Source organism: Manis pentadactyla, chromosome 9 (genome assembly GCF_030020395.1).
Source record: "Manis pentadactyla isolate mManPen7 chromosome 9, mManPen7.hap1, whole genome shotgun sequence".
Lineage (NCBI taxonomy): Eukaryota > Metazoa > Chordata > Mammalia > Pholidota > Manidae > Manis > Manis pentadactyla.
Window position 1 is genome coordinate 30,868,461 of NC_080027.1, and position 15,894 is coordinate 30,884,354.

General features: G+C 38.7%; 1 protein-coding gene across 8 annotated transcripts in view; it reads left to right on the forward strand.

Moving 5' to 3' along the window:
* The window catches only part of DLG2 (discs large MAGUK scaffold protein 2), a 1,919,888-nt gene that overhangs the window by 828,118 nt on the left and 1,075,876 nt on the right, over positions 1 to 15,894 (forward strand). The window contains exon 1 of one of the 8 annotated variants that reach the window (XM_036895423.2): positions 9,633 to 9,938. The exons of 6 other annotated variants lie outside the window; for them this stretch is intronic. In XM_036895423.2, the coding sequence (XP_036751318.2) occupies positions 9,774 to 9,938 (165 nt within the window). In that variant the 5' untranslated portion in view covers positions 9,633 to 9,773. Of the gene's footprint in view, positions 1 to 9,632; positions 9,939 to 15,894 lie in introns of those variants that run through there. One more of the 8 variants, XM_036895425.2, reaches the window with a different exon arrangement.

A 15,894-nucleotide genomic window follows, 5' to 3' on the forward strand; every position in this document is an offset into this window, starting at 1 on the left:
AGCGGCATGCAAGAGAATGAAACTGGATTATTGTCTAACCCCATACACAAAATTAAACTCAAAATAGATCAAAGACCTGAATGTAAGTCATGAAACCATAAAACTCTTAGAAGAAAACATAGGCAAAAATCTCTTGAATATAAACATTAGCAACTTTTTCCTGAATGCATCTCCTCTGGCAAGGGAAACAAAATAAAAAATGAACAAATGGGACTACATCATTGCTAAAAAGCTTCTGTACAGCAAAGGACACCACCAGTAGAACCAAAAGGCATCGTACAGTATGGGAGTATATATTTGCAAATGACATATCCGACAAGAGGTTAACATCCAAAATATATAAAGAGCTCACAAGCCTCAACCCCCCAAAAACAAATAATCCTATTAAAAAATGGGTGGAGGATATCAACAGACTCTTCTGATAGCCAACAGGCACATGAAAAGATGCTCCACATCACTAATTATCAGGGAAATGCAAATTAAAACCACAATGGGATATCACCTCACACTAATTAGGATGGCCAACATAGAAAGGACTAGGAACAACAAATGCTGGCGAGGATGCAGAGAAAGGGGAACCCTCCTACACTGCTGGTGGGAATGTGCACTAGTTTAACCATTTTGGAAAGCAGTATGGAACTTCCTCAAAAAACTATAAACCATTTGACCCAGGAATTCCACTCCTAGGAATTTACCCTAAGAATGCAGCAGCCCAGTTTGAAAAAGACAGATGCACCCCTATGTTTATCACAGCACTATTTACATTAGCCAAGAAATGGAAGCAATGTAAGTGTCCATCAGTAGATAAATGGATAAAGAAGATGTGGTACATACACCCAATGGAATATTATTCAGTCATAAGAAGAAAATAAATCCTACCATTTGCAACAACATGGATGGAGCTAGTGGGTATTATGCACAGTGAAATAAGCCAGGTGGAGAAAGACAAGTATGAAATTATTTCATTCATCTGTGGAGTATAAGAACAAAGCAAAAACTGAAGGAACAAAACAGCAGCAGAATCACAGATCCCAAGAATGGACTAACAGTTACTAAAGGGAAATGGACTTGGGTGGGAAGGGAGGGAGACGGGGAGTAAGGGGCATTACAATTAGCACACATAACATGGGTTGGGTATGGGGTAATGGGGTATGTGGTGGAGACTTGATAATGGGGTGAATTTAGTAACCAGAATGTCACTCATGTAATTATATATTAATGATACCAAAATAAAAAAAAAAGAAAAGACAATATAATTAAGAATAGAAGACAGAATTAGTAAATGGAAAGATATGTGAAGAAACTACTACAGTGCATCCCAAACAACTAAAGGGATTTAAAAAGTATAAAGGAAATGGAAAGTAAATATATATCTAATTACAATTTAAGAAAAAAAAAGAATTGAGAACATGAGGGAGAGAAAAATGCAAAGTGATATGCCTTTGCATTTTTATAACTGATTTAAGACACGAATCCTTTGTTGTAATCATCACAAGAAGACCTAAGCAGGATAAAGAAAGTAAACCCCATATCTAGTCACATTGAGTTAATTGCCAGCACAACAAAACAATCAATAGAATTGATCAGTGGGGAAACAAGCACTTACAGAGAAAAGACAACAGGATTGACTCTTCAAAATACTGAGAGAAAATAGTTGGCAACCTAGTTTATTGTCAGCTAAACTATCATGTAAAAACATTAAAAGAACCAAATAAAATAAAAATAGCATCTTCAAGCAAAGCAACATAAAAATCTACCAGCAGAATTTTGTTGAAATATTTCATATGAGATATACTTTAGAGATGATAAAAATGAGTCCCATGGCATTTTTAATGCAAGCTTAAAATGATACAAATATAATTGGTTATTATACATTACATGTTTTTAAATGTTCATGTGCTTTGCATCAAGAATTCCTTGTCTACAAGTTGTAGCCTAATAATTTTTATGGATATGTGAAAATATTAGCCCACAAGGACATTTCAGTTTCTCTCATAAAACTGAATCCAGAAATATTTTGATGCCCAATAAGAAGGGGCTTGTGAAATATGCCATGACATATTGAAATACTGTGACATCATTAGTGGTACTTTTGTAGGAAAACTTCTGTCTAAAAGCATAGGTAGGTACCAAAAGTATGTTATTTTCAAAAGTACTACACTATTATATACAGTTTGAATACAATTCTGTTGAAATATTACTAAAACATAGCCTCCAATATATTACAATTAGTTATCCCAGGCAATGGAATTGTGAGTACTTTCAAATTGCTTTTTTTGTGCCTGACAATATTTTTAAATTATTTCAAACTAAACAATTGCTTTTATACTTGGAAAAATATTATTAAAAATAAATGCTGTTTGGGGCATATGAAATATCTATTTATCTATTTATTTATGTATGAGAATATGTATATTTATGCCAGGCACTTTGATAGGTTCTTTCACATACATCATTTTAGTTAATCCTCATAGGAAACCTGTAATATAAGTGTTATTGTTTAACAATGCTTCCCCCCTTTTTAAAGGATAAGAAAATGGACTGTTAAAGAGATTAACCAAGTAATAGAATTACAAAATAAGTGTCAAAACTAGGACTGGAACCCAAGACCAAATCTTATTCTTTCAATACTGAAATCAAATTTGTTACAATAAGACCTAAGAAGAGGTTTTTTTCATCTGATTTTTTTCCTACTGAATAATTCTCACATGTCCTGTAGGGGATGGTGTTTTACAGTTTTTTTTTTTTCAAAATGGAATGAAGGGTGAAATTGTGTATCATGGGAAGTCTTAGAGGCAAATTTTTGCCTTACCTTGTTGAAGCTGAGGAAAATTATTACTTTAAAACACTTGCTACTACAACAAAAGTTCAAAATTGATTCTGAATCAATGGGCTAGCATTCCTCAATAAAGGTTACACCCCCTCCAACTAGGAGGTGGGGAGACAGTGGCTAGATTAGGAGGCAAAGATATACACTACTTCATGTAGGGACTCAATGGATGCTATGGAAAACCTGGCTTAACCCATATATTCATTTATTTATCATTATTCTTTCATTTATTGACTCAGTTGTTCTAAACTACAAATAAACGAGACAATTATTTCAAATAAAGGTCAACCAAACCTGCTAAGAATGATTCAAATAAAGGCTAACCAGTCATATGACTGGCCCATTGGGGTCTGTATTTGGGGTGAGTAGAAATGGAGGACTCGGGTATTACACAGAACATGAAGAGTCAGTAATCAAGGGAAAAGCATGATGGATTTAGTGTCTGCATGGAGCCTGACTAATACAAACCCTCACTACATCTGAATGTTCCTCAGTAAAAGGGACACCAGACAGCTAAGAAGGGGTCTTTGGGAGAGTAAAATTTATGAAGATTTAGAATTAAAGACATGTTAAAGAGTTAGAATTATTCAGTAGGGGGGGTGCATGGGGAAGGCTGTATAGCACAGAGAAGACAAGTAGTGACTCTGTGGCATCTTACTACACTGATGGACAGTGACTGCAGTGGGGTATACGGTGAGGACTTGATAATGGGGGGAATCTAGTAACCACAGTGTTGCTCATGTAATTGTATATTAATGATACCTAAATAAGTAAATAAATAAATAAATAATTTCAGTATAAAGAGATTACACATACTGAGTGGGTTGAATAGGTTTGTTCTTTCCAGTTAACTTTTACTGAAAAAAAAAAATCAGGACATTAACGTAAAGCACCTCTGATTTACTGAATGCCTAGCATAAACCAGATAAGAGTGATAGGTGTTTTGAAATACAGTATCTCATTTAAGCCTTTAGAAATCCTATAGCACTATCACTATTTTGAAGAACAGAAAATAATAAATAGTTCAGAGAAGTTAATTATTGGTCAAGGATCCTTACGAATTTAAAGTACATTTATTAATAGTTAATTATATATACTTTCCTACTGTTAGGAGGAACTTTTAGCTTTTATTTCATTTTAATCTCTTCAGTTAGTCTGTAAATTCACTGATGGCAGGATGACATATTTATACACCTCTCTGCCTTATCTATTTCCAGAAGCTTGGTGATAAAGACATAATTTGTGTTATAAGCTTATTGATAAGCTTAATTACATGAAAACATCTCCTTAAGATTAAGTGAAAATAACTGGATGTCAATTTGCTGTGAAAGGAAGGAGAGGAAAAGGAATACAAAGGTTATAATCACATAGCTATTAGTGGAAGAGACTAGTGTGTCTGATTGGCTCCAAAGTTCTTACGTTTCTAAATCTACCATGCCTGCTTTATAGGAGTCATAGGGAAGAATTCTCTCAAAGAGTTAACTAAATAATAAACCCTTATTATGAAAAGTAGGTGAAAATAAACATGTGTCAGCTGTACATTACAGGCAGAATGGCCTACACGGCAAGAACTTGGCTCATCATGTCTGATTGCTTGGGTTCAAATTCCAATCTATCACCCATCTAAGCTGTTATCTATAGTATGTATTATTTTTTTCCCCAATATTCTCTCCTTCCTCCCTATGAGAGGATTATTTTTCCCCACAGAACTGGCCTCAGGCTCTGGGCAATAAAACGTGAACAGGAAGATGTGTTCAATGTCTGAAGAGAAATGTTAAGATCCATTGCAAATTCTGTCACTGATCATTTTTCCTTCTGCCATAAGAATATCATGCCCCTAGTAGAGGCTGCTCTTCTGTTCATGGAGCGACCTGGACTAGAGTCACAGTCAAGCTATGAAGGACGCCTCACATGAGGAAGAAATAAACATTTGTGCCTGAGAACCACGAAGACTTTTTTTTATTACTAGATGCATTTAATTCACTAGAATACCAGTTTCGTTAGCCTGTGCAAATTATTTATTCTGTGATTCAGTTTTCCTTTTTGTTTTTGATAAAATTGAGTAGTGGTGTTTAAGTAAGTTCATGTAGATAAAGTACTTAAACCAGTGTTGTGCTGGTAAATGTTTCTCTGAAGAATAAATGTATTTTCTCTCTTTTTTTTTTGGTATCATTAATCTACAATTACATGAGGAACATTATGTTTACTAGACTCCCCCCATCACCAAGTCCCCCCCTCAAACCCCATTACAGTCACTGTCCATCAGCATAGGAAGATGCTGTAGAATCACTACTTGTCTTCTCTGTGTTGCACAGCCCTCCCCGTGCCACCCCCACATTATACATGCTAATAATAATGCCCCCTTTCTTCTTTTCTCCCCCTTATCCCTCCCTTCCCACCCATCCTCTCCAGTCCCTTTCCCTTTGGTAACTGTTAGTCCATTCTTGGGTTCTGTGAGTCTGCTGCTGTTTTGTTCCTTCAGTTTTTGCTTTGTTCTTATACTCCAAGATGAGTGAAATCATTTGACACTTGTCTTTCTCTGCCTGGCTTATTTCACTGAGCATAATACATAATACCCTCTAGCTCCATCCATATTGTTATAAATGGTAGGATTTGTTTTCTTCTTATGCCTGAATAATATTCCATTGTGTATATGTACTACATCTTCTTTATCCATTCATCTACTGATGGACACTTAGGTTGCTTCCATTTCTTGGCTATTGTAAATAGTGCTGTGATAAACATAGGGGTGCGTATGTCTTTTTCAAACTGGGCTGCTGCATTTTTAGGGTAATTTCCTAGAAGTGGAATTCCTGGGTCAAAAGGTATTTCTATTTTGAGCTTTTTGAGGAAGCTCCATACTGCTTTCCACAATGGTTGAACTAGCTTACATTCCCACCAGCAGTGTAGGAGGGTTCCCCTTTCTCCACAACCTCGCCAACATTTGTTGTTGTTTGTCTTTTTGATGGTGGTGATCCTTATTGGTGTGAGGTGGTATCTCATTGTGGTTTTAATTTGCATTTCTCTGATGACTAGCGACGTGGAGCATCTTTTCATGTGTCTGTTGGCCATCTGAATTTCTTCTTTGGAGAACTGTTTGTTCAGCTCCTCTGCCCATTTTTTAATTGGATTATTTGCTTTTTGTTTGTTGAGGTGCGTGAGCTCTTTATATATTTTGGATGTCAATGCTTTATTGGATCTGTCATTTATGAATATATTCTCCCATACTGTAGGATGTCTTTTTGTTCTGTTGATGGTGTCCTTTGCTGTACAGAAGCTTTTCAGCTTGATATAGTCCCACTTGTTCATTTTTGCTTTTGTTTCCCTTGTCCGGGGAGATATTTTCATGAAGAGGTCGCTCATGTTTATGTCTGAGAGTTTTGCCTATGTTTTTTTCTAAGAGTTTTATGGTTTCATGACATTCGTTCAGGTCTTTGATCCATTTTGAATTTACTTTTGGGTATGGGGTTAGACAATGATCCAGTTTCATTCTCTTACATATAGCTGTCCAGTTTTGCCAACACCAGCTGTTGAAGAGGCTGTCATTTCCCCATTGTATGTCCATAGCTCCTTTATCTTATATTAATTGACCATATACGTTTGGGTTAATATCTGGACTGTCTGTGTTGAGGTTGGTTAAATTTTGACTATTAAAATGAGTGTATCATCTGCTGGTATTCCCTAGTAATATCACTAAAAATATTGCAGTACATTCCCATGCAGTGTACTCCCAAATTAGTGCTTTTCAGATCAGTAATGCAGTGTGTTCATATCTTAAGGTAACAGTGATTCTTTTTTGTTTTTTTAACCATAGTGGTTACTGGCTGTAACTGTGGAATGCATTGTCATGGAAACCACATTCCTCTGTTCCTCCCCTCCTTCAATTCACCCCAGAGCTATTATTGAAATACAAGAATTAAAGGAAAGAATTTTGTCAGATACATATGAACAGATAACAGATACACACACACACACACACACACACACACACACACACACACACACCAAACGCACACACAGGTTTATTTAGAGAGAGATACAGGTACATTCTCATTGATTAAAGTTAAGCAGTAAATAAATCAAAGCAAAGAAATACACTTTGAAAAAAATTTTGTCATTTGGATTTCTCAATCTAAACCAGCACAAACTGTAATGTGGGAAATAACTTGAACATAACAGCCTTAATGCTGCCCTAGAATAGGAGGTCAGCCTTAGCTTGGGTAATTCATTAGGGAAAGACTGTGTTAGATATTACTGGAACATCACAATATAGAGCATACAATACTTTTGGGGTGTTTGAAATCCAAATTACAGGCTAATGAATAAGGGAAATATTGTACAACTTTTTTAGAATCCATTCTCTTTTGGAAAAACAGCCATAATTATAGATGCTCTGTAGGTGGAAGTGCTCACACAATCACACATTTTTTGGTAACATAAAGGGATAAAATGCTAAGGGATACACTTAATCTGTGAATGTAACTTTAAGATTCCACAGAAGGCACCAAACCAGAATTCTGCTCTTAAAATGTGGTCGGGTATGTTTGAGCACATATAGATTAACCTTTCTGAGCATCAGCAACCCCCAGACAGGCAGGAGATTGAATCACCTTGAATCCTAGTAGAGAAATTAACTAGGTAAGGACTACCTACCCTTAGTGTGAGAATCCCAAAGCCTGAAGCACAGTTGCCCTCTTCAGTTAGAACCACATTTGCTTCAACTTTAATTGCCTTTCTACACTGATCTTTGCTAGTACTTTGTTTCCATGCTGATTTCCCTTCAAGAGGTCTTCATTTTGTAGGTAGGACCCATATTCCTCTCACCAGGGGGCTGATTAAAAAATGTAGATTCCTTGATACCCTCTCTGCCTGTGGAAAGAGAAGGTGGGATTGAGCCTAATAAGCCTTTTTTTTTTTTTAAACAAGCACCCCCAGAGAATTCTGATGCAATCAGGTTTGGTTTCCATTAACTTGGGACAGGAAGGTAGGGTATGTCGGATATGGGCACGTGAAAGTGAGTTTATAGGGCACTGCATTTGACTTGACAGTTTGCAAGTCATTTTGTTCTTTTGTTTTTTACTGAATCTTTATGGGGCTGAAGCATATAGTGGTATTGGGTTTTTATTAATTTAGAGTTTGGTGGTCTGGTATTCTGGTGGAACTGCATCAGGACATGATTCCAGCAGAGTTAGGACTATGTTGATGCTGTATTTCAAGTGGGATCTGAGTTCAATGCCCAGAGACATTTGCAACTGCTGCATTCATGGGAATGTGAGAGGCCTGACCCTTCTCAAATAAATGGGGGAGGAGGCTTTAAAACATACTTCTGGAGAAGTCTATCATGTCTCCTGTGATACTACTTTTTAAACCTTCTCCACCACTTTTCTTTGAACTTCGTGGCTTATTGATTGTATGACTTGAGCAAGTGATACAACCCTCAGAGCCTCAGTTTTTTCATCTAGAAAATGTATCTAATAACATCTACCTCTCAGGCTGAAACATGAGGTAATCTAAACAAGTAATGATGCTGCCATATACCCCCAGGGCTTACCACAGTCAAGTGTTGCTTACCATCTCTAGCTTTCATGACAACTCTGAAAGGTAGAGGTTAACAGCCCCACTTTACAGATAAGCAAACAAGGTTCAAACATTGTGACTTACATAAAGACACACTCGGTGCCATAGTCAGAGTCTGATTCCAAATCCTAATGTCTTGCTGTCTTTCCACCAGCCATCTGCGTGGCATAGTGCCAGGCACTCAGGTGGCACCCAAGGGGTGTTAGTTTTACCCACTTCCTACTCTATATCTTCCCTACCCTTATTTTATTTTTGGGTGGGTGGGTTTTCTCCAGTAAGCAGTTTTGCAGCTGAACCAGCCACATGCTGTTGTCATTGCTATTTATTTATTTACCTATTGGTCGTTTGCAATTTTGACAGCCTCACTTTCAAAAGGAAAAACAATAAAGCCTCCATCAGTATTGTCATTCGTACTTCCGGAACAACAGAAATACTTTCGGGGCTTCTTGGAGCCACTAAGACATCAAGGTGGGGAGAGAACGGAAGTTTGAAACATACTGCATCCGATAAAGCCTTAGTTCTGAGGCCGGCTCTACCACCCAGGGAGTGAGTAGGCTCGCTGACCCAGAAGCCAAGGACACGGGGCTCCAGCTAACCGTTTGCAGCCACTCCTACTCCAGGTCCATTTGCCGGGCTAAACCCGGCCCGCTGATGTCCGAGGATGGGAAGGATGCTTCCAGGAGGGCTCTGCCTCGGCCTCCCCTGCTGGACTCGGTCGGAGGCTTGGGGGGCGCCGAGCGTGGGCTCCGAGTCACCGGGCGCCGGAGCCCCCGCGCGGGACCCCCGGGGGCGCGGAGCGCGCGCGGGACCCCCGGGGGCGCGGAGCGCGCGCGGGCTGGGCCGGGCTGGCTGCGCCAAGCTCCCGCCCTCTCGGGCCCGCCCTCCACCCCAGTGCCCGGCCAGCGCTCCCCACGGTGACTCTGGATTGCAGCAAGCCACTGGCTTTTTACCAAATCGGGAGCTGCAGTATTTTTTTTTTTTTCCTTCTTCAGAGAGAATAATTTCAGCCCCCTTCAGCTCGCATGACAATCTTGTGTGACTGGGGCGAGTAGGCGGGCGCATCCTTTCACATGCTAATATTGCCCCACCTCCTTGAACCCTCCTCTGAGCGCCTGGCTTCCTTTGATTTTAATTTTTAAAATTTTTAAAAAATTTACCTCTTTCCAAAATCACCGTAGGGGGGTAAACCCTCATTGGTTGAACACCTCCCCCCGCCCGCCCCACGCGCACACACTCCCGGTTCTTCGGGGAAGGGAGACCCCGGACGCTCGGTCCCTGCCCGAGGCGCTGCTCGTACCGGCGCTGGGATGTCTGCGCGGGGCGCGGGGGGCGCTCGCGGCGGCCGCTCGGGCTAAGCTGCCGCTCCATGTGCCGGGCGAGCGCCGCGCCGGGGCCCCCAGCGAGCTGCCACTGCCGCAGCCCGGAAGGAATGTGCCCTGTTGTTAAGGACCCTGACTGTTTCACACCAATGATTTGCCACTGCAAAGTTGCTTGCACCAACAACACATTGTCGTTGATGTTTGGATGCAAGGTAGGACGAGGTTCATGTCTTTCTAATGCATGCTGCCTCCCCGGGGGAGCGAACAGTTCCTTTTGTTGTTTGTTTACGCGTCTGCCTGTCGGGAGCGTGAGAGAGGCTAGGACTTGCTCTGCGCTCCCTGGGAGCCGCCTGGGTTTGGGGGCCGAGAGAGCGCACCGGTTTTATGGTGTCCGGTACTGGGTTGGTAGCTCCGTGGTGACAGCACCCAGGGCTCTCATTTACAGAGCCTTCAAGAACAGATTGCTCCTCGGGAAGGGGGCACCTTAGGTGACTCTGCTTGGGATCTTGTTATACCTTTAGCTGGGGACTGAGCTGCTGGCCGCCCATCTGCGCGCACCTGCTCTCGTCACAGGTTAGCAGCGCCTGGAGCCCCCACCCGCACTGCCCCAGCCCCTGTGATCTGGGATGGTAGATGTACTTAAGACAGAATCGAAAATGTCAGTTTGGAGTTTGACACTTTTAAAGCTGAGGAGCTTATTTTTATTGTAGACAGGAAAGCTGAGCGAGGCTCACGTTACCCTCAATTGTGTATTTTTTCTCTAAGCTTATACAATCCACTTGAAATCCACACTCAGAAATTTTCATCAAGAGGTGGCGCAATTATTCAGTGAAGTTTTTAGTGAATACCCGTCCCACCCCATATTATTGTAAGGGTGATAGGTGTTCCCAAGGAAATGAGGCTTGAAAGGTTTTAAAGCAGGTTACCACTGCTCCTCGTCTGAAACTTTTTTGGTGGACTCAGGGATGCATTTCCTGAAAAAGATGCTTAGTACTTGGTATTTGGACTAAGTCTTGACCCATGAATGGTCTGAGTGCATGTCCCCTTACTCCTAGGTATATATACACATCTTTACTTCTTTTCATTGTGAGAAGCTGGTGGGTTTGTCTAACCTGTTTGTACCAAACACTTTTGTGGCCACTGTGGTAACTCTCTAAGAGAGAGCATCATCTGATAGTGCTAAAAAATCACTGTAGTGAAGTGACTATAAAAATCACATGATCCCCATTATTCTGAAAGCTAACACCAGTGACTAGATTAGACACTACCAAGCAACCTAGGTAGTAGAGTTAAAGAAACAAACATATTCAACTTCATACATGGTGCTCAGAGGAGGCATAGGTTTATTGGAAAAACTGGGAGTCAGGACTGTGAGTCCGCTGGCTCTGCCTAGAGCATCCCTCTTTCTCTGAACCTCAAGTTTTCTTCTCTAAAACAAGTGGTGTGCATAAGGTGATCCCCTTCAACTTGAACATTCTTCAGTGATGTCTTTCATGAAAGCATTTCACGGTAAAGTGACTGCCAGATATTTGTTTTTTACTCAATGTGATAGGCTTAGAGTCAGTTAAGAAAAAACAAAACAAAACATTGACCAGACCTAGAGAGTAGCTAGATGCTCCTTTTGAAATCCCTGAAAAGGTCTTAGAGTTCTTGAAAGTTTTGTGTTGACTGCTGTCAGGAAGATGCATGTGAATGAACAGCACCAATAACTAACTCATTAGCTCATCTCCTCACACAATCTGCCATCCTGCCCCACTGCTTCTGTTTACTCACTCTTCTAATTGTGTTTATGGCAGCATCTTAGCAATGGCCACTGTTTAAAATCCATTAACGTAAACTTAAGAGAATCGCTTTGCAGTGCTAAATGATTATAACAAAAGTGAATCACATCAAGGGAAATTAAACATAAGCTAATAATCAAATCAGATAAGCTATTGGTGTGGAGAATGTTGTTGAATATGTATTCAACTCTTGAAGCTCATTTTCAAAGAGATTTCTTTTCTGCTGTTAAGTTTTCCCCTGATTTTCAGACCATTGGAGGGGATTGGTATGATTGCAAGCACACATTTAAAAAATTTTCTTTAAGGCTGGGGAATTACATTAGTTTAATTTCCTTTAAGTTATCTTCCTTTTCGTGTCCTGGTTTGACAAAGTCAATTTGTTAGAGAACCGTGTCAGTAGAGTGACCCACCTAAGTCACATGTGTTAGTGGGCATCCTTCTTTGGAAAAGAAATCTGGCCTCTATGAAAATAAAATAATACTTTAAGAAGGTCTGTCCCATTCCATTTTGCCAAGTATTTGAATAAGATAATTCTTAAAAGCCTTATAAAATGAGATTGATAATTATATTTTAACCATATTTAACAGATGGTTAATTATAGACAGATTGATATAAGGTTCCCACCTTAGAATCTTAGCTATGGAAAGAATAATAGAGTCTTCTATTCTAGCCTTTCCCTTGTGAAATTCTCCCACAATTTTGCAGCAGATAACAAGACATAATGTGAAACATTAGCATATCATACAGGCATGGATTTCAAAACTAGATGTACCACTTACTAGATACATGATTTAACTGTGTCTCGGTCTTCTCATAGATAAAATGGCTATAGTAATAACTACTGCATTACATATTGCTATGCCCTTATGAGAAATACAATTTAAATATGATACATGCAATGCTTAGTCAGCATGCACTCATCAAATGATTGATACTTTTATATAACTTTCGTTATTTTCATAGCTCCACTGAAAGGGGGCTCATCACTTCTAGGAGGAACCTCTTTCACTGTTAGGATTGTTCTTTTGATAAATTGTTCGTCTTTGCTATGAGCTTGATCATTGCTTCTCTTAAAGTTACTTTTCTCTATGCTAAGTGTTTATATAAAATGAAGGAACCATTTATATACTAACAAAATATTCACAAAACAAACTGGCTTTATGAAAATCAATGAGAAACATATTATTGTTTCATTCAATCAACAAATACTCATTGAGCAACCAGTAAATGCTGGACATTGGAGATGTGGCAGTTAGGAGCTCTTATCCATGGTAGTCTCAAAGTCAAATGAGGTTGTGGGTGATTGTGTTAGGTGCAATGTTCATTTAAGGAAAAAATATAAAATAAGGATTTTATTTGAATCTTTGAGCAATGAAAAGAGAATTTAAATAATAGTTGAAAAAATTCTCATGGAGTTAAAGATGTTGATATGGAGCCTCCAAAAAAATGCCTTCATTCCAGTATTATCCATTAAGATTGAAAATAATGGATATTTATTTTCTTTCTAGGGAGATATTTAGTGTAGCAAAGTCTAAAGCCATGTTTCTATTTAAGCCAGACTTCATCAGTTTCAAAATAGTTAAACTGTTATTATTATTCCCAAGCTTAGTAATGGCTTGAAGGGTAACTTGGGCTTTTAAGGCACAAGCCCCAAATAATTTTATTTTGTCCCTTAGCAATATCCAGGGCCCCCTTTGTTGCATCTTGGGTGTCATTCACTTTAGTTAATTGCTTATATGACTTATAATTTATGAAAATAAATGTTAAGTGTCTTTTCTGTGCTAGGCTCAATTCTAGGCACTGTGATAGGCATTAGAGATAAAAATGTATGACACCATTCATTTCCTCAGGAATTCCAAGTCTAGTAAGGGAAGTAATTCCACTTCCTTCTCTAAAATACAAAAACTCACATTCCACCTGACCTTATAGTCTCATAAAAGAATCCAAACACCATTGTTTAAAAAAGAGTCTTCCTATTATATCAGTCCTCTTTTTGCTCCTGTCCATATGCCACTACCATGCAAGGCTGCTTAGGAGAATGAACTTTCCATGAAGAAGGAGGCCTTTGCAAGGATTTTTTCTCTCATAGGAGTTTCTGTGTCTTTATCTGAAAATAGGCATTAGCTTTACCTTTACTTAACTGTTTTCTTCACTTGCCAAGATCCAGGTTCTAAATGCAATTCCATGTCCAAGCCATTATAGTGTTTCTCCTTCCTTTATCTTCTTTATAGCTGCATTGCAAGTGTCAGAAGCCCCTTTATGCCCCCTCCTTTCCACACTTCCCTCTCCAGTCACCATTTTCAGGGGGGAAAAGATGGAATATTTGTTATTTTCCCCAATATTCTAAAAATTGTTTATGAAGTGTAATGTTCTCTATAATTATCCCTTTGATAGTTTTTATGCAAAAGAAGATGTTATTGAAATATAATTCATACCTTAGGGAACAACTCCCTCCCTTTCTCATTCCCCAGTGGCCATTTGTTAATATAATAACTCAGCTGGATCAAACCATCAGGGCCCTAGGCCACATCAGATGCCTTTAATATCCTGTTTGATGGATTAGGATAGGGAAATGTTCTTGAAACACAGAACCCTAGAACCTTTTATTCCCCAGGGAATATGTACACATGCATTAAGTCCCCACCATCCCCAAAAGAGGAATCATCTGGTAGAAAGGAACCTTCTTTTATCTATATGGTGACTCTTCCCAAAGAAAGAAGAAGAAAAGGTTAAAATGAAAGAAAATAGAAAAAAGAGGAGAGAATCAAAAGAATGACAGGACTCTTACTAAAGAAGTAAAGGGAAGGGGGAAAAATGAATGCAGCTTGATTAAACATCTACAAAAGCTAGACACTGTCCTAGGTGCTTTACAAGTGTTTTTTCTCCCAGTCTCCATTGTTGTTAGGAAGAGAGAGCAAGAGATGGGGGGGATGGAAGGAACGTAGAATAGGGTGATGGGAAGGAAAAGAGACAACAGGATAGAGGAGAACGAAGGGAAGTGGACCATGGGCTCCCAACCTTCAGAGGGCGCTTTTGCAATATCCCCAAATCAGAGTGCCGTCAGCACCACTCTTGTGGACAGTTCCCCGGAATCCTCTGGCATTCTCCAACCTCTCACAGGCTTCCTTTTCCTGCCTGGAAAATGTGTGTGTCAGAGAAGTGTTTTTTTTTTGTTTTGTTTTGTTTTTTTATCATTTATTTATTTAAATATAGTCAAGTTTGTTACAAAATAGTGGTGTTCCCAGAGGATTCATTAATGTATATATCGCTATATATATTTTTGTCATAGGTAGGACTGTTTTTCTATATGTGATATTTTGAATATTGCCGGTGCCTGTTTTGATGCAGTCTTTGGTTTATTTTAAAGTAATATGTGTTCATTGAAATAAATTTTAAAAGATAATTAAAAAAAAACAAATTTAGGACATACTATTGTCCCAGAGGACTGGAGATAAAAACTGTTGACATTTTAATGTATACTTTCCTAGTTTCTTGGTGCTGTTTTGTTTTTGTTGGTCTACATATAGCTTATTGTTTTTTTAATGAGTTGCAATCATGTTGAGTTTACTTTTGAGTGTTTTACATTTATATTAGATTTGTGTATATATTTTAATAGCTGTATAACATACCATCCATATCTTTGGATATTTAGGTCCCCCCCTAAACATTTTCTGCTATTAAAAATAAAATACATATCTTGGAGAATAAGTCATTTTTGGATTTGGAATTATTTCCTTAGGGTAGTTTAAAATAAGTAGATTACTAAGACATTTATTTTAAATATTTTTAAGACTTTTGGTGATGGGTATTACTACATTTATTTTGAAGATGACTGTATAAATTTACACAGCCACAAGTTACTTTATACAAATAAAATTCTTCAGCTTTAAATAGTATACCTCTACTTTATGGACTTATAAATAAGAGGTAATTAGTTTTTTCTCCTGTGAATAAGGCTAAAACTCTGTTAGACTTTAAGCTAATAAGAGTCCCATGACTATATTGGTGTGTGTCCCAGTTAAAAAATACCTCATATGCAAAAATCCAGGTGTTGGAAATGGGCACACTAAGGTAACAGCTATTTACACTGTCAAAGTCTTAGTTCCTGTCTCAATGCATACTTTGTAACCTGCTACCACATGCCAGTACTGCTCTCTGTGCTACAAAATGATGCCAACTCACTTTATCTTCATAAAAGCCTTTGTAGCTGGATATAATATGTTTCCATGTTAGAGATGGGGAAACTAAAGCATACTGAGTTTAAACAACTTGCCTAATGTCACATAGCTTTTAAGTAACAGAACTAAAATTCAAGTCCAAGCAGTTTATGTCTAGAGCCTACATGCATTTTCAGAATTAACTGCAGGACTCTTTCAAATAGCAAGTA